At 43.4% G+C, this 18,507-nt stretch overlaps 1 protein-coding gene across 1 annotated transcript in view; it reads left to right on the top strand.

Annotated features, from left to right (window-relative positions):
- LOC115108739 (probable voltage-dependent R-type calcium channel subunit alpha-1E) overlaps positions 1–18,507 on the top strand; it is a 164,141-nt gene that overhangs the window by 142,657 nt on the left and 2,977 nt on the right. Inside the window, exons 25-47 of the mRNA XM_065009058.1 lie at positions 900–959; positions 1,273–1,379; positions 3,190–3,286; positions 4,930–5,090; positions 5,279–5,416; positions 5,737–5,938; positions 6,426–6,590; positions 7,142–7,252; positions 7,362–7,442; positions 7,546–7,665; positions 7,858–7,923; positions 8,054–8,145; positions 8,234–8,396; positions 8,683–8,810; positions 9,948–10,044; positions 10,885–10,990; positions 11,120–11,227; positions 11,346–11,446; positions 11,546–11,652; positions 15,140–15,284; positions 17,172–17,300; positions 17,867–18,011; positions 18,256–18,437. Of these exons, the coding sequence (XP_064865130.1) occupies positions 900–959; positions 1,273–1,379; positions 3,190–3,286; positions 4,930–5,090; positions 5,279–5,416; positions 5,737–5,938; positions 6,426–6,590; positions 7,142–7,252; positions 7,362–7,442; positions 7,546–7,665; positions 7,858–7,923; positions 8,054–8,145; positions 8,234–8,396; positions 8,683–8,810; positions 9,948–10,044; positions 10,885–10,990; positions 11,120–11,227; positions 11,346–11,446; positions 11,546–11,652; positions 15,140–15,284; positions 17,172–17,300; positions 17,867–18,011; positions 18,256–18,437 (2,811 nt within the window). The remainder of the gene's footprint in view (positions 1–899; positions 960–1,272; positions 1,380–3,189; positions 3,287–4,929; positions 5,091–5,278; positions 5,417–5,736; positions 5,939–6,425; positions 6,591–7,141; positions 7,253–7,361; positions 7,443–7,545; positions 7,666–7,857; positions 7,924–8,053; positions 8,146–8,233; positions 8,397–8,682; positions 8,811–9,947; positions 10,045–10,884; positions 10,991–11,119; positions 11,228–11,345; positions 11,447–11,545; positions 11,653–15,139; positions 15,285–17,171; positions 17,301–17,866; positions 18,012–18,255; positions 18,438–18,507) is intronic.

Below are 18,507 nucleotides of genomic sequence, written 5' to 3'. Positions count from 1 at the left end.
AGCCTCACTATTCTAACTGTCCTTCTCCACAATGGTGGCTAGGCTATTGTCTTTGGTGTGTGGTTGCTTTTGTTTTGCTTTGTTTTCCTCTGCTGTATAATCTTTCTCTCAGCATAACGAGGGGTGCGAACGTGCGCCCACTGACGGGGATTGTGTCTGCGTCTGACACTCTATCTGATCTATATTAGAGTTGTCACTCTCTGCTCACACTGAGGAGCCAGATTGAGGAGAGGAGGGTGTTGTGGGGTGTAGAATCATCACATCACATTCCCTACAGCTGCCTCTGCTTTAGCCTCTTTATACGACAACAAACCAAACAGATAGCACATCATTTTTTTTGATGCCATTGTTTTGTATGTGGTTACAGAAGTTCCTTCAAGTAAAAACTAATCCTTGGGAATGTGTGCCTGGGGTCTCATATCTGGCCCTGTACTAGCTGAAAGACTAAATGAAAGCATTAATTAAACTGCTTTGTGAGGGTCTCCCACGGTGACTTAATGGGGGGACTTCTCTGGATGTTGGTGATTGAGGCAGATTGAGTTGGAAATTAAATGGGCCTGTGTGATATGCAAGGAAGATAATCAAAGCACATATTCATCAGAAGGGCGCCACTTAAAAGCATCGTCTTAGAAATAAAAGGCCTTCGGGGTACGTAATCAATGTGACCATTAAAGAGACAAGTTGTTTTCCTAAAAGCAAAATGTGTCCCTAGTTCAGTGGTGAAGAACAGATGCAACACATTAAACATAGTATCTCAGAGTCTCTCTCTGGTCATAAGTGCTTTTTGTTCTCCTGTAATGTATGAGCTAATGGCAAATAATGAAATGTTCTTCATCAACCCCTGGAGTCCAATATTGTGATTAATGTATTAATATATTTGTCTACTTTGTACCCCACAGGTTTTGCGTTACTTTGACTACGTGTTCACAGGTGTCTTTACATTTGAAATGATAATAAAGGTGAGTTATTCAATCAGCAGGAATCCTGTTTTAAAACAGTGGACATACCATACTGTAGTGGTGTCAGTTGGATTTGACAGATGGTACATGAACATGTTTGCCATAAGCTGTTACCCACTGGGCACACACTGGTTGAATCAATGTTGTTTCCATGTCATTTCAATGAATGACGTCTGTGCCCAGTGGGTAGTCCAGGGAAAATGTAATGTCAGATAGACAGAATGTACAGTATTTTGCTAATTAACAGTGAGGCCCCCCTATGCCAATATTTAGTGCTGTTTTCAAATGACTTAATAAGATGTGTATTTGACAGATGATAGACCAGGGCTTGATTCTCCATGACGGCTCCTATTTCCGGGACCTGTGGAACATTCTAGACTTTATCGTGGTGGTCGGAGCTCTGGTGGCCTTCGCCCTCACGTGAGTCATGTGACCTTGCATATGTTATAACTTCCTGCGTAGTGGTTTGTGTAGTGTACAGTGCTAGACTGTAAACTGCCAGTGTAGCTTGACTGGATTGGACATAGCATCGTTTTTCACTCTGTTTTGTGATATACATGTTTTTCCCACCCTGAGATGTACATGTTCAGTATCATGTCTTTCTCTCTGTCGTCCTCTGCTCCTGTGGATTGTGTTGCTGTGGGACTGCCAGGAATGTGTTGGGGTAAAAACACTTTCTTCACTCCCTTTCTTTCTGCTCATTTCTTAACAGTTGTCAACAGCATCCTGTCTTTCCTCCTTTAGTGCTATGAAAAAGTATTTGCCCCCTTTCTAATGTTCTCTACTTTTAAATATTTCTGATACTCAATGTTATAAGTTCTTCAACCTAAACCTAAAATTTGAATAAAGGAAACTGATTGAACAAATAACACAGCAATTACATACCTCTTTAATTGATTTCATAAACAAAGTTATGCAACACCAAATTCCACTGTGTGAAAAAAGAATTGCCCCCTTACACTCAATAACTGGTTGTGCCTCCTTTAGCTGCAATGACTCCAACCAAACGCTTCCTGTAGTTGTTGATCAGTGTCTCACTTCACTGTGGAGGAATTCTGAACTGCTCACATGAACTGCTCGTGTCAAGTTCTGCCACAACATTTGGGATTAGGTCTGGACTTTGACTAGGCCATTCCAAAATTTCAATTTTGTTGCCTTTTAGCCATTTTCATATAGACTTGATTGTTCGTTTTGGATCATTGTCTTGACCCAGCTGCGCTTCAGCATCAGCTCACAGATGGATGGCCTGACATTCACCTGTAGAATTATCTAATACATAGCAGAATTCTACTCTACCACCACCATACTTGACCGTTGGTATAAGGTTCTTACTGTGGAATGCAGTGTTTGGTTTTTGCCAGGCATAATGGGACCCATGTCCTCCAATAAGTTATACTTTTGACCCATCTGTCGCTAGCACCTTCCTCCAAGGGTCTTGCTGATCATCCAGGTGCTTTTTGGCAAACTTGAGTCAACTTTTTGGACTAGGTGGGTCCCATTATGTCTGGCGACGACTTGCCTTAATAGAAGGAATGATAAATTCTGCTCTGTATCAGTGAATTCTACAGGAGAATGTCAGGCCATCTGCAGCTGGGTCACGCAGCAAGTCAATGATCCCAAACACACAATCAAGTCTACATGAAAATGGTTCAAATGCAACAAATATTGAGATTTTGTAATGGCCTAGTCATTCCAGACCTAATCCCAATTGAGATATTGTGGCAGGACTTGAAACTAGCAGTTCCTGATTGAAAACCCACAAATGTCACCGAGTTAAAGCAGTTCTGCATGCAAGAGTGGGCCACAATTCCTCCACAGCGATGTGAGAGACTGATCAACAACTACAGGAAGCATTTGGTTGCAATCATTGCGGCTAAAGGAGGCACAACCAGTTATTGAGTGTAAGGGGGCAACTACTTTTTCACACAGTGGAATTTGGTGTTGCATAACTTTACTAATTAAATAAATAAAGTAAGTGTACTTTTTTTTTGTTATTTGTGAACTCAGGTTCCCTTTATCTAATATTAGGTTTTGTTTGAAGATCTGATAACATTCAGTATCAAAAATATGAAAAACTGAGACAATCAGAAAAGGGGAAAATACTTTTTTATGACACTATATCTCTTTCTAATCCGAGATGTAAAGAACAGCAATACATCTCCTGTAATATGGTTAGCTCAGTGTTGGAGTGAGTTTATCAGGTCTTCATTCTATGTGTTTTTACTTGTAGAAATAATAAAGGACGGGACATCAAAACCATCAAGTCTCTTCGGGTCCTGCGTGTCCTGAGGCCCCTGAAGACCATCAAGAGACTACCGAAACTTAAGGTAACCTTTTCCATTTGCTTTCTCAGCAATTGCTTCCCATGTTAACAGTGCCTGCCCCAGTCAAGAGTTGGAGGGATAGACTACAGGGCAGCTCTATCAGGCTGTTCGGGGTTTATCAAGGCTGCAGTACTGTCTATGTGTGTGGTATAACGGTATTAGGTCAGTAGCCACACATCCATTTAGTCACACCTATTTCCACATGAGGGTTTCCAGGCAGCAGAGAATCATCTAGAGAAAAGATTGATAGATGAGGTGATAAACCTGGCGTTCGAGCATGAAAACATTTTGTCAAGACTGAATTTCCCAAACCTCACACATTCCATTTCTGCTGGTGGGGGGTGGGGGGGGAGTGTGTATCTGTCAAGGGGAATGCGGAAATGAGTCCGACTGATATCTGTGTGAGTGGACCAGGGAGTCAGTCAGTCAGCTGATACCAGACACACTGCAATCAATAGACCTGATTGTCCTGGGAATGGAAAGTGAAATAAAGATCTACAGGGTAATACAGTCCTCTTCCAATCACTCATGTAGCAACAACAGTTTGGGATCATATTGGACAAGTGTATGCTATTTATACCACTTGAGTTAGAAGTCAGCGTTAAGGGCCTCCCGAGTGGTGAAAAGGTCTAATCAAATCAAATCACATTTAATTGGTCACATAGACATAGTTAGCAGATGTTAATGTGAGTGTACTGAAATGCTTGTGCTTCTAGTTCCGACAGTGCAGTAATATCTAACAAGTAATATAACACCACAACTACCTAATACACACAAATCTAAAGGAATGGAACAAGAATACATATATGGATGAGCGATTGCGAGCGGCATAGACAAGGTGCAATAGATGGTATCAGATACAGTATATACATACAGAATGAGATGAGTAATGTAAGATATGTAAACATTATTAAAGTGGCCTTAGTTAAAGTGACTAGTGATCCATTTATTAAAGTGGCCAATGATTTGAGTCTGTATGTAGGCAGCAGCCTCTCTGTGTTAGTGATGGCTGTTTAACAGTCTGATGGCCTTGAGATAGAAGCTGCTTTTCAGTCTCTCAGTCCCAGCTTTGATGAACATCTAAGGCACTGCATCGCATGTGCAGCCTGGGATCGAACCAGGATCTGTAGTGACGCAGCTGGCAGCAACTGGGAGACCCATGAGGCGGCACACAATTGGCCCAGCATCATCTGGGCTAGGGGAGGGTTTGACCGGCTGGGTCGTCCTTGTCCCATTGCGCTCTAGCGACTCCTGTGGTGGGCTGGGTGCAATGCACACTGACACGGTCACCAGGTGTACAATGTTTCCTCTGACACATTGGTGCAGCTGGCTTCCGGGTTAAGTGGGTTTTGTGTCAAGAGGCAGTGCAGCTTGGCGGGGTCCTGTTTTGGAGGACACACGGCTCTCGACCTTCGCCTCTCCTGAGTCCGTATGGGAGTTGCAGCGATGGAACAAGAATGTAACTACCAATTGGGGAGAAAAATGAAAAAAAATATATATATATATATATAAAATAAAAGTCAGCCTCAACAAATCACTGGCTAACTGGACGAAAGCTGAACCCCCACAGTTTTAGTGTATCACTTTCTTTGACTCTCTTTTTCAATTGCCTTCCATCATGCTTCGTCCTCTGCCTGTGTGTGTAGGCAGTGTTTGACTGTGTGGTGACCTCTCTGAAGAACGTCTTCAACATCCTCATCGTCTACAAGCTCTTCATGTTCATCTTCGCCGTCATCGCTGTGCAGCTGTTCAAAGGGAAGTTCTTCTACTGCACAGACGGATCCAAAGACACAGAGAAGGACTGCCAGTAGGTGTCTGCTGAGCTGCCTGTATACGCTCATACACTGGGCCTTACAGAACACTAACATACTGTAGTTGTGGTGGATGGAGACCTATTGGAGACCTATTGGAGACCTACAGTATGGTCATGTTTTTTACTGCTTCTTTGTCCACTGAATGTCTATTGTACACTGTGTGTCTGTCTCTTCCTTTCAGAGGCTTCTACATTGACTATGAGAAGGATAAAAAGGAAGTGAAGAGAAGGGATTGGAGAAGACATGACTTCCACTATGACAACATAGTCTGGGCCCTACTCACTCTGTTTACTGTCTCCACTGGGGAGGGCTGGCCACAGTAAGTCTCACTCTCTCCATACACACTTTCCACTATGTTACAACAGCACCTTGTGGACTAGTGGTTAGAGTGTCCTGCCTGAGATAGAAAGGTTGGGAGTTCGATCCCTAGCCGAGTCATACTAAAGACTGCAATGGACTAGTGTTCTGTCCACGGGGTGTATTTGTGCCTCACACTACAGAAACAGGAGATAGGCTCCTATGAGCAGTTCCGACTCGCACAAGACTACTTTCTTCTACTATGTCACTACTGTACATAAGTTAGACTGAAATATCTTTCAGAAAGCCCATTGCTGAGTACACTGTGGTCTGTCTGTCCAGGGTCCTGCAGCACTCTGTGGACGTGACAGAAGAGGACAGAGGTCCCAGCAGGGGCAACAGGATGGAGATGTCCATATTCTATGTCATCTACTTTGTGGTCTTTCCCTTCTTCTTCGTCAACATCTTTGTGGCTCTCATCATCATCACCTTCCAGGAGCAGGGAGACAAGATGATGGAGGAATGCAGCTTGGAGAAGAACGAGGTGATGGAGTCACACACACACACACACACACACACAAACACAGTGAATCATAAAACAAGCAAAATGGAACCTAGACATTCCTTTTTAACTGTAGACTTTCCAGTGATAATCTAGAACACACCAGCTCAGTGTATGTGTTATTGATATGGTTTGCTGGTGGAATGTAGCACACACATCAAAATGACCCCGTCTGCGCTTTTAGATTTAACTCGCTCAGTCTTGACAGGTTATTACACAGAGGAGCACACTGGCTCATGGAAAATGCCTGGTAAATATACAGGAATAGTGAGATTTCCCCTCCAGACTCACATAGTCTCTCCCACCAGGTATCCCTCAGTCAATATTGACCAGAATGTTCCCAGCAGTCCATACAGCAGTGTCTCTACTTCAAGGGGAAAATATAAGGACTTTCCCAGAGCTAACCGCTTCATGCTTATCCCCAACAAAGTGTTCTTCAACTTTCCTTCGTGTGTGTTTTCCCTTACAGAGGGCTTGCATTGACTTTGCCATAAGTGCCAAACCCCTGACCCGCTACATGCCTCAGAACAGGCAGACGTTCCAGTACCGCCTCTGGCACTTTGTGGTCTCCCCCTCCTTTGAGTACACTGTGCTGGCCATGATTGCACTCAACACCATTGTCCTGATGATGAAGGTGTGGATAATGATCACATTCAAACAATACACTGAACTAATCCCATGTGTAAAGCAGAAGACTAGTCCCTGTGGTGCAGAAGGTATTATGGCGCCTGTAGCTGTAGCTGATTGGGGTTGTAAGATGCATGTCCCTTTACTCTGTGCTGTTCTCTAGCTAACGGTCTGGGTTTCTTCCATCCCCGTCCTTGTGAGCATTTCATTTATTCCAAGAAAAGGCCTTCAGTCAGACGGAAGGAGAGGATGACTCAGCCTCTATTAAATATTGATCTATATCCACCGGCTAGTATTTAACATGGCCTCGTTAACTCTGTCTGTACAACTCAGAGGAATGACTCCTTTTATAGCCTCAGCTAAATGTTACGCTATTTATGTATCAGAGGAAATCTGCTATGAACCTGTGGCTATAGATCTACAGTTGTATGGTGATTGAGCAAGATGGTCTGTGTTTAGGTTCATCGTGTTATTTTGGGTTGTCTGTGCATCCCAGTAATTTGGGGTCATTCCAATGGTGTTTAATAGTGTCTCTCTTTATCTCCTATATGGTGGTAGTATTACTCTGCCCCACCAGCATATGAGGCTGTGCTGAAACACCTGAACACAGCTTTCACTGTGCTCTTCTCTGTGGAGTGTGTCCTCAAGATCATGGCCTTTGGCTTTCTGGTGAGGAGCAAGTTAATGCCTTACTGTCCATGACATCATGATCTGATCCTGTTTGCAATGCTACTAACATCTACTGACTGAAGGATGGATGTGTTCCCCTCTTCTTCAGAACTACTTTCGAGACACTTGGAATATATTCGACTTCATCACAGTTTTGGGAAGCATCACAGAAATAGTGGTAGACTTGCAGGTAACAAAGCATTACGGAATTTCAATCACTGGCTGATTGTGTTACCATTTCTATACAGTGCACTGCTAATGAGCTGTAAACATACTCTCTCATCTCCCTGAAGTCAATTGAGACCTTCAACATGGGTTTCCTGAAGCTGTTCCGTGCAGCCAGACTGATCAAGCTGTTGAGGCAGGGTTACACCATCCGCATCCTGCTCTGGACCTTTGTCCAGTCCTTTAAGGTCAGCTCCACGCACAGTACAGTACAGCACTGGATAGGGACACTTAACATTGAAGGTGTGTGTGTGTGTGTGTGTGTGTGTGTGTGTGTGTGTGTGTGTGTGTGTGTGTGTGTGTGTGTGTGTGTGTGTGTGTGTGTGTGTGTGTGTGTGTAACGTCTGTTACTGTGTCATGACACAGGGTTTCTCTTTCAGGCTCTCCCCTACGTTTGTCTGCTCATTGCCATGCTCTTTTTCATATATGCAATCATCGGAATGCAGGTAAGGTGTTGCTCACACTCTTTATCTATTCTGCCACTTTCTAAGTCATTGCATGGTGTGAATCTGTCGTTTCTGTATGCAAGACTGAGTCAGGACATATCTCATGATATATGCCTGAATATTCCTCAAGGTTTTTGGAAACATCAGACTGGATGAGGAGACTCACATCAACCAACACAACAACTTCAAGACCTTTTTTGGTGCTCTGATGTTGCTATTCAGGTACAGTTGGATATCCTTCATGTGTCACACAGTGGCAAACCGGGGCTCATTTTCAGTCACTGAACGACACACCGCTGTCTGCCTGCAGGAGTGCCACGGGGGAGTCGTGGCAGGAGATCATGCTGTCATGTTTAGGAGGGCAGAAGTGTGAGCCAGACCCCTTAGCTCTAACATCAGACCACGAGGAGCGCTGTGGAACTGAGTTTGCCTACTTCTACTTTGTCTCCTTCATCTTCTTCAGTTCATTTCTGGTAAGAGTCCTACTCTGACTCCTACTGTCCTACTCTGACTCCTACTGTCCTACTCTGACTCCTACTGTCCTGCTCTAAAAGTCCTACTGTCCTACTCTAAGAGCCCTACTGTCCTACTCTGAGTCCTACTCTCCTACTCTGAGTCCTACTGTCCTACTCCAAGAGTTCTACTCTTACCAGAAATTAGCGGAAGAAGTTGAAGGAGACACCTACATGCATATATATTTCACTTTCATACACACATACTGTAGTTCCTTGTCTATGACCTCCTCTAATCACTGTTCAGATGCTGAATCTGTTTGTGGCTGTAATCATGGACAACTTTGAGTACCTCACCCGGGATTCCTCGATATTGGGGCCTCACCACCTGGATGAGTTTGTTCGTATCTGGGGTGAATATGACCGAGCTGCTTGGTAAGTCAGAGGCCCAACAGCAACACAACACATACAAAGTAGCATCACATATGTGAATTATTTACTATTTTACAGTTATTCTAATGTTACTCCCACCTACTTACAAAGACCACCATATAGCCCTAATGTCCAAAACATCTCATGATATGAAAAGTATTGCATATTTGGCTAATTGCTGTCCATTGTATCCTGATGCTTTGCTTTCCAGGTTATTTATCTTAGGGCAATGCTGGCACTTCAGCTCTGGTAGACTTCAGCAAAGCTGAATCTCTATGTTCATTGTTAACTACATAAATGTATGTTCTTTCCAGTGGAAGGATTCACTATAAGGAGATGTACAAAGTAGTACGCACTATTTCACCTCCCCTGGGCTTTGGAAAGAACTGCCCCTACAGGGTGGCCTACAAGGTTTGGCTCCCCCACCACTATCCCTCGCTCCCTCAACCCCTTCCTACGTTGGGATCCTTGCTCTGCCCCCCGCCCCCTCCATTCCTCTCTACCAGTTACTACTACTGATCTATGGCCTGCTTGCACTGCTGGAGGAGGCCAGCTCTGGCTCTGCTCCAGGCCAAAGAATGACTGGGCTATGGCTTCAGGATACAAAGAGTTGGGTGTTCCTCCTACATACAGAACATTATGCACTTCATTCTGTAGATGCAGAGCAATGAGCTATTGGAAAATGTAGTGTAAAGTTAACAACTACACAAAATCAGTTTTCTGTGATACCCTGGCTCTCTGTGCCTGGTTGGATCTGGTACCTCTGGGTTAGCTGACTGGTCCTAGAAGGACGAAAAGTGTTATGGTGGTGACTTCATGGCCTACTGTAAGTCCCCCCCTGACAAGTGTCAGCAGTACAGGTTTAGGATGTGATGTAAGTATATGCCAGATCCACAGAGGACCCTACTGTCATTCCTTTGGTCATGTTAGATTTCTTCTGCTCCCTCTTTTCTATGCCAGGTCTGCATAGAAAGACCACAACCTGATCTTATCATTTTCCTCTTTCTGTGTAATGCCATTGAATAACCCTCTTTCTGATATCTCTTCCCTTTTACATATTCCTTTCTTCCTCCATTCCTTGGGAATGCCTTCCTTGCCCTTCCTCCTCGTCATCTGCCTTGCTCCCTGCCTCCTCCCCAGCGGGCGTATTCATTACACTGACATGTATGAAATGCTGACCCTCATGTCGCCACCTCTAGGCCTCGGCAAGAAATGTCCATCCAAAGTGGCTTATAAGGTAGACCAAATGCAGACAGGCAAAGTTTCTATGTTAGGTCAATGGAGACGGCAAACTAAAACCTTGCTCTCTGTCATACCGGATCATCCCAATTCCAAATGAAGTGTGGGAAATGGCTGTTGTCTATCGTATCGTAATGTGTCGTTTTGTTCAACTGTAAGATAATCTACAATGGTGTTTTTTGATTGGTGGATGACAATACGTACAGTCAAAAGAAATAAGCATTCTGCGTTGGTGTTTTCTTTTTTTCTATTGGTTTGCATCTTGGCAGAGAACTGACTGAGTAATTCATTGATGTTTTGTGTGTTAAGAGCTGTCTGTGGAGTAAATGGCTTTTACAGTCAGTAAGAATGCAGCTGTTTTGAAACGGGTGCATAAACCTGACATATACTTCATAGAGCCACACTGTACAGTGTCAGAATGTCATACAATCTTCCTCAATCAGTGTTTCTTGATTACTTCCTATAAGTATATGCATGTGCCTTCTGCCCTTGCACTCTGTTGCTTTTTTTCACATATCATTTCCTTGTCATTTATTTTGTGATATGTGTGCATGTGCAATGGCAGAGATGCACCTACCCTCTTTGTACATGCTGTGTTGTGAGAGTCTCTTGGCTGTTCTTACTATGTCATTCTTATTAGAGTATTGTCTTATCACATGTGTTTTTATCCTTATATTGTAAGTTTAGCTTAAACAGTGAAAACATATTATCAAGTAGAGACTTGAGTACTACATTAAGACTGCAAATGGCTAGCTCCTCCCATTTGCATCATGTTGTCTCCTGTGTGATGAGATATATTTCCTGCTTCCCCCTCTGTCTCTTCCATGGACACCCTCAGAGGCTGGTGCTAATGAACATGCCTGTGGATGAAGAGATGTCGGTTCACTTCACCTCCACCCTCATGGCCCTGATCCGAACCGCCCTCGAGGTGAAGATAGCCAGAGGTCAGGTGCTAGCTAACATGCTATATACTTAGTATAACCTTGTTGTTTTTCTCTACTTTCTCCACACACTGTTGATCAATTTCCTCCATAAGTTGCATGCTTGATCTGCTGTTGTTGTGGTGGTTCCAGGAGGGGAGGACCGAGGTCAGATGGATTCAGATCTACAGAAGGAGATAAGTGTCATTTGGTCACACCTTTCACAGAAGACCCTGGACCTGCTCGTCCCCATCCACAAAGGTGACAGTCAGAATGTATGGTCCCACTGGCATTAGTCAATTTAATTGAACTATTTACTCTAGGAGTTATGAATTTGAAAGAATTTCAAATTAGTGACATTATGCCATTGGTCTTCCAGCCAGTCATATGACCATTGGGAAGATCTATGCAGCCATGATGATCATGGACTACTACAAGCAGAGCAAAGCCAAGAAGCTCAGGCAACAGCTGGAGGAGCAGGTATATACCTCTATGTACAGTATAGTTAGGAAACCACCTCCTCTTAACAGTAGTTTGCATACTCTCATACTGTACCTGTTTCATCTTCACCCTCTATAGAAACACGCTCCCATGTTCCAGCGTATGGATGCGTCCTCTCTGCCTCAAGAGATCCTCTGCAGTGCCAAAGCCCTCCCTTTCCTGCCCCACAGCCCTGGATCTGCCCTGTAAATATGTTATTTTACTCATGAATAGGGCTGTTGCGGTGACCGTATTACTCCCACACCGGCAATCATGAGTCATGACCGCAGTAAAATTCCACGTGACCGCTACCCATCCCTGTCGTGGGATCATTTTCGTCAGCAACCGCTGAATAGCATAGCGCAAATATTACAAAAAAATATGAATATTCATGAAATCACAAGTGCAATATTGCAAAACACAGTTTAGCCTTTTGTTAATCCACCTGTCATCTCAGATTTTGAAATTATGCTTTACAGCGAAAGCAATCCAATCGTTTTGTGTAAATGTATCGATAGCCTAGCATAGCATTATGTACACTTAGCATCAGGAAGCTTGGTCACGAAAATCAGAAAAGCAATCAAATTAACCATTTACCTTTGATGATCTTCGGATGTTTTCACTCACGAGAGTCCCAGTTACACAACAAATGTTCCTTTTGTTCCATAAAGATTATTTTTATACCCAAAATACCGACGTTTGTTTGTCGCTTTATGTTCAGAAATCCACAGGAAAGAGCGGTCACGTCAACGCAGACGGAAATTCCAAATAGTTTTCATAATGTCCACAGAAACATGTCAAACGTTTTTTATAATCATTCCTCAGGTAGTTTTTAAAATATATATTCGATAATATATCAACCGAGTGTGTAGGTCTTTCAATAACAGCGGGAGGAACAATGGAACAACTCTGTAGCGCAAAAACTCACTCTGAGAGCCCCCACCTATCCACTTACGCAATGTGATCTTTCACGCTCATTTTTCAAAATAAAAGCCTGAAACTATGTCTAAAGACTGTCGACACCTTAGGGACGCCAGAGAAAAAGGAATCTGGTTGATATCCCTTTAAATGGAAGATAGGTATGCAAAGGAACAGAAGGGTTTCAAAATAAGAGGCACTTCCTGATTGGATTTTCCTCAGGGTTTCGCCTGCAATATCAGTTCTGTTATACTCACAGACAATATTTTGACAGTTTTGGAAACTTTAGAGTGTTTTATATTATAATCTGTCGATTATATGCATATTCTAGCATCTGGTCCTGAGAAATAGGCCATTTACTTTGGGAATGTTATTTTTCCAAACATAAAAATAGTGCCCCCTAGCTTCAAGAGGTTAAGTTATGGTAATCACCTCTTATGCACTCTGGACATGCTTTGATAGTACCCAACTTGCTAACTACCATCAGGTCCTACTGGCCTGGTACTCAGGGCCCTCTAACATCATTGCAAATGCAATTTAAAATCACAACAAACACTTATCATCAAAACAGTATAGTGCTTTTAAAACTGACTTCACTGTGATGATCAGTTTGAAGACAGAAGTTCAACAGCAGGTTGCATTAAGTGTAAAACATGGTAGTTGTGGATGTTATTTCAAAGCCTAATACAATGACATGAACAGTGCTTTCTAAGGTGATGATTCATTCAAAACACCTATACACATATTAGAGCATATACATGTGCATAGACTTATGTGCTCAAGCCTGGGGGGAAAAACGGAATAAAATTATGATTGTGCGGTTATACAATACATAGCCTACCACATATTTCCCATGGCAGAAAAACATAAAACAAAACTGATTTAAAATGTCTGGTGCATAATTGGTCTGACCTATACTTTAAAATTAAACAAATTAGAGTAATCGCCTTTGAGAGTGGTGGACTGTATTATTATGCATACTGGATGGACTGGTTACCTTATGCTCTGCTCCAAAATGTCTATCCATGATTCTGGTAGAGGGCAGGGCAGCTTACAGGTAGCCTACAAGTGAATTTGTATTGAAAAGTGAATTTGTATTTGATTTTGAATAGCCTAGTAATAGGGATTTAACAAAAATATTTGTATAATGAATTGGGTGGCACATGACCTTTTAGCTACAGAATCTCTCACCACCGTGCGTTTCCATCTCCTCCTCTCTCCTTTATTCCTTTCTCAAGCATGCAGAGGGGCTGTCAACAGTTCAGTGAAATATGTTTTGTTTGCGAAAACATGTTACTATTGATGTTCTCGAACAGATTTCATTCACTTGGTATCCCAAATCAAGCACTGGGTAGCTGCAGGAATAGGGTTGGATAGCCCATTGCATACAGAGTTTGGGCGGAATATCACCTGTCACACAGCAAGCGCATGCTCCTCAAACAGTGATGCATGGAGTGAAATAAGTTTACTTATATGTATTTCTCAGCTGCTCATATTAAGCATAGCTCCGCTATAAAACCAAAGTAGCACACCGGACCAGCGGGAAAGCACAGAGCCTCCATTCGCTATTCCAGTGCATATAGATGACATGTATTTTTATCATGTCCTTGTTCCTGCCCATTTGATAATGGGCCATTCTAAATCCGAACTCATTTTACATATTAGTAAAGACAAGATTATATTGCTTATAGCCGCATCATGCAGCCTATATATGTTTTCATTTCTAAGACATTCTAAGGTTTGTATCATTCACAACTAAAGTTGCCAAATAACTCTAAATCTTGTGTATAGGAGGACCTGTTTCAAATGATTTTTATGCTCCGGAATGGTAAAAATATAATATTTTATTCAGCTAGTTCAATTATATTCTTCTTACTATAAAATAAAATAAAATAATGGAACAGGACTTATAAGCATATCTTGTAAGCTAAATGAACAAGCCTACAGCTTATGGCACACAGCCAGATAACATACAGTCACGGCCGTTGCTGGAAGAAGACCAAGGCGCAGCGTGGTGAGCGTACATTTCCTTTTTATTTCAAAATGTCGCCAACAAAACAACAAACGAAAAAACTACCGTGAAGCTTACAGGGCATTAGTGCAAAGAAACACAAAATCATAGAAAACAAAACATAGAATGTCCACCCCAAATCACACCCTGACCAAACCAAATACAGACATTAAAAGGCTCTCTAAGGTCAGGGTGTGACACAGTCGGCCTACTCCTATTCTGTTTTCTGAAATACATTTTCTTTGTATCATAATGTTTCTTTAGACTTGACTAAAATATATAATGGAATTATTGTGAAGGTGTATATTAAATTGATTTATTATACTTTTTAAATGTAGATGTTCATCGGCAGCTTGTATGCCACTCATATGCGTGGAGGGCTGGAGATGCTAAACATGTTTACATTAATTAACGGTCAATTACAGTGAGACCGACAGTCTTTTTACATCGACATTTTAGTCATTTAGCAGACTTACAGTAGTGAGTGCATACCTTTTCATAATTTGATTCTCCTTTTTTTCCCGTACTGGTCCCTCATGGGAAATGAACCCACAACCTTGGTGTTTCAAGAGCCACGCTTTACCAACTGAGCCACAATAACCAGCTGCATGATAATAACCGTCTGACAAAATGTCATGACTGTCACAGCCCTACTCCTGAAGTCCTGTGTGTGCGTGCCTGTAGATGGAGTTAATAGATATGTGTTCCTCCTAGATAGGCATGCCTCTCTGAGCGTCTGTCTGGCTTCCTATCTGTTCCATCAGGACCAGAGGAGGATTTGTGGCCTTGAGTCCCATATCCCCTCAGGAGATGTTCATGCAGCCCATGTCCCAGGACCTAGAGGACAGAGAGGAGGACTACCACAACTATCATCACCACCACCTGCTCCACCACCAGCTCCACACACTGGTAAGGACTTGGTCTCAAGTACTGTAACACCCCCATGAACACACTCACCCAACGCACTATAATCAAATCAAAATCAAATCCAAGTTGATTCATCACGTGCACAGTTTACAGCAGGTTTAAACGGTGCAGTGAAATGCTTACTTGCAAGCTCCCTCAACCAAGTAGTACAATACATGTCACATTGTATTTTATATGTATGTATTACTGTGTTACACACTTAATGGGGAAATAATTGTGTTATAATTACAAACATAATGCATGAGTAGACTTTTGATGGGTAAACCTCCAGTGAGATAGGATGGAGTGAGAAGGGTTGCATTATGGTCTGGTAGGCTGTGGTTGTGATCCAGAGAGATGGGGAGGAGAGGAGTGGGGGTTGAGGCTGTCGCTCCCAGGAGAGGCAGCGTCTGACTGGACTCACTCTGACTCATCCACTCCCCCATCCATCTCTTTGTCACTGTCCAGCCAATTAGCTGTCTCTGTCCACCAATTGTTACCCAAGAGGCCCGGCCCAATCAATATTCGGTATTTTGACGCTAGTTGATTAGTGGGGTGGAGTTGGTTGGGGGGTGGTTGTGGGAGGGTGTTGATTTGTGTTGAAATATTTGATGTAGGGTGCCAGTATATTCTGATTCATCATCAAACTCTTGTCTGAAACAACATTGTAAAAAGCATTGCTGTTGATCAGACTGTCATCATAGCAATTAGACCCAGAACAGATTGGTCACTAATTTGTGAGTCATGCACACTCTTACCTTACACTCAAAGCCATTCAAACACACACCTACTTTAGTTAACTCTACACAGTCCAAGCCAGTTCTATCTAGCAGAGCTGGATTGCAGTCGATGATACGGCTGTCTGGCCCCTTCTGTGTCATTCTCAACTTCACCATGGCAATGTCTCACCATGCTCTTCACTCCACACAGTGTCCCTTGTTTAAGGCATTTATCACTACTCACCCATTTCTTTGAATGGTATCATAATTTCTCCGCCATAGGCTTTGATGAACCATGCGTATTATGCTTATTTTGCAAGATTGTTGTGATTCTGCTGAGTTTTGGCACTGTGGGGAGTGTGACTTTGACGACATGAAAGCGTGTGACTTTCTGTAAGTGTGTGAATGGAACAGGGACGGAGACGGCGGCTTGTCTCTGGTGGTTTGGTGTCAGCCCTCTTCTCATGGTTTTGTGGTTCAATTATGCTGTGTTGGTATTTGGCACCTTTGTCATCAACAGAGCTATATGCCATATGGCACTCCCATCCATCTCTCTGTTCTTTGAGCAGCTGTACCGAGTTCTGTTGGAGGATACTGCTCATATTTCGTGGTTATGGTTTCTCAGCTCTTCTCAGCTCTTTAGTGAAGAGTGGGGCATTTTGGTTTCCTATGCCTGCATGCCTGTGACTGGTTCTTGCCTCCGCTTCATGGCTTTCAGTTATTCAAGCTCCATTTTAAGCTTTAAGCCATTGTTGCGCATGTAGACACCGCCCCCTTCCTTCCTTCAGCCCCTCCTATCTGCCCTGCCCCGCCTGGTTGTCAGCCCCTCGTTGACAGTGGTACTCCTACCCACAGTACTTCTGAGCACTCCAGACAGTCACCACTCACACAGGTTCACAATGAATAATGAAAAATTAATACATTACACTGCCAATACACAGTGCTTTGGCTGCCGTTGTGCTCAGCCAGTGCTTTTAATCTGAGTAAAGAGGGTGTACGGCTATTCGATAGCAATACTGTACAAAATCTCAGTCAGCATACTACATCTGCTTGTGACGTGTTGGTACAGTAGCCCTCTGCTGGTCCTCTGACGTCATTGCTGCCAACTCTGTTTTCACACATTAGAACTCTGCTGTGTTTCTCTCTCCTCCTTCTTTCTCTGACTATATAGGTTCCGGAGCGCAAAGAGTTTAACCGCAACCTTTGCCCCACTAACAGGCAGGATGCCCCACTCAGGGTGCCCGGGCGGGCAGTCTCTATCCGAGCCTCCTCTATGCCTCGGCTGGCTGTAGACACACAGGTACCTGTTACTGTATAGCCCCTCACCTCCCCTCCTCTACCCATGGGGCCTCAGAGAGAACAGGACCCAGGCAGACAGCCTCTGTGGGGGCTTCAGAGGGACTGAACACTGGAGCAGTGCAGCCACATATATACAGCAATCAGCCATGAAGTGGAGGAGGATTGGGTGTTAACTAGGTTGCTACAGTATATACATCTGATTTCAGCTGCTACCTTCAATGGTTGTTGACAGTGTGGATGGCGTACTTTGATGGTTTCTAGTTAATCCTTGCGTGGCAAACATGTCAGTGTGCCATGTTTCCCAAACGTTGTATTTTTAGTCCATGGTAATATGGATAGGAAGTGGCTTTGGGTCCTCGAAAAGCACAATATAAATACCATGTGTTAAACATGGAATGTGTGTTGTGGATGAGAGAAAGTCTTCTGCTCAGAACTCAGATTAGAACTCCACACACTTTTTACCCTCTCACATTCTCTCAACCAAATGTATATGTGTGTATATGTCTGTATATCTATATGTGTGTGTGTCTACTGTATGTGTGTATGTGTTTATCTGTTTGTGTGTAGGTGGGGACAGACAGCAGCAAATCGATGAAGCGCTCCTTCTCCACTATTGGGGATCAATGTGTGAATGGCCTGTGGCAGGAGGAGTACTCTCTGAAGAGGGTCAGTCCTGACCGTCTGAACAGACCACGACAGAGGAGCATCAGAGGTATACTACACACAGTAACAGTCAGCCACTGAGTTTACATGGCATCTTTTCCTTCACTCTGGTTAAAGCTGGAATGTTTTCAATATGCCTCTGCTTAGGGTCCATTCACTGATCCTGACCCCTTTCATACTTTAAAACCATTGAAGAACAGTGGAAGCTATCAGTTTCAGATGCCCCCTGATGGCTGTGTATTTACTATACTGTGTCCCTCTTCATAGCTCCCCTCTCTCCCGCTGCCTCTCAGGAATCAGGTGCAACCTCAGGGAACCAGTGGATCATGAGCGGGGGCGCTCCAAAGAGAGGCGTCACCTGCTGTCTCCCGACGTGTCCCGCTGCAACTCTGAGGAGCGGAGCCAGGACCCGTCACAAGAACGCAAGCAGTCCCGTTCCCCCAGTGAGGGACGCACACATGCCCTCCACAGACAGGTGAGTGTTCTCTCAACGGCCCTGAGCCTATTATTATTCAATTCCTGGCTTTATCTATCAAACACTGTCC

The sequence above is a fragment of the Oncorhynchus nerka genome, linkage group LG24, assembly GCF_034236695.1.
Source record: "Oncorhynchus nerka isolate Pitt River linkage group LG24, Oner_Uvic_2.0, whole genome shotgun sequence".
In the NCBI taxonomy this organism is placed as follows: Eukaryota; Metazoa; Chordata; class Actinopteri; order Salmoniformes; family Salmonidae; genus Oncorhynchus; species Oncorhynchus nerka.
The sequence above is the reverse complement of the archived record's forward strand: the minus strand, read 5'-3'. Positions and strand labels throughout refer to the sequence as shown.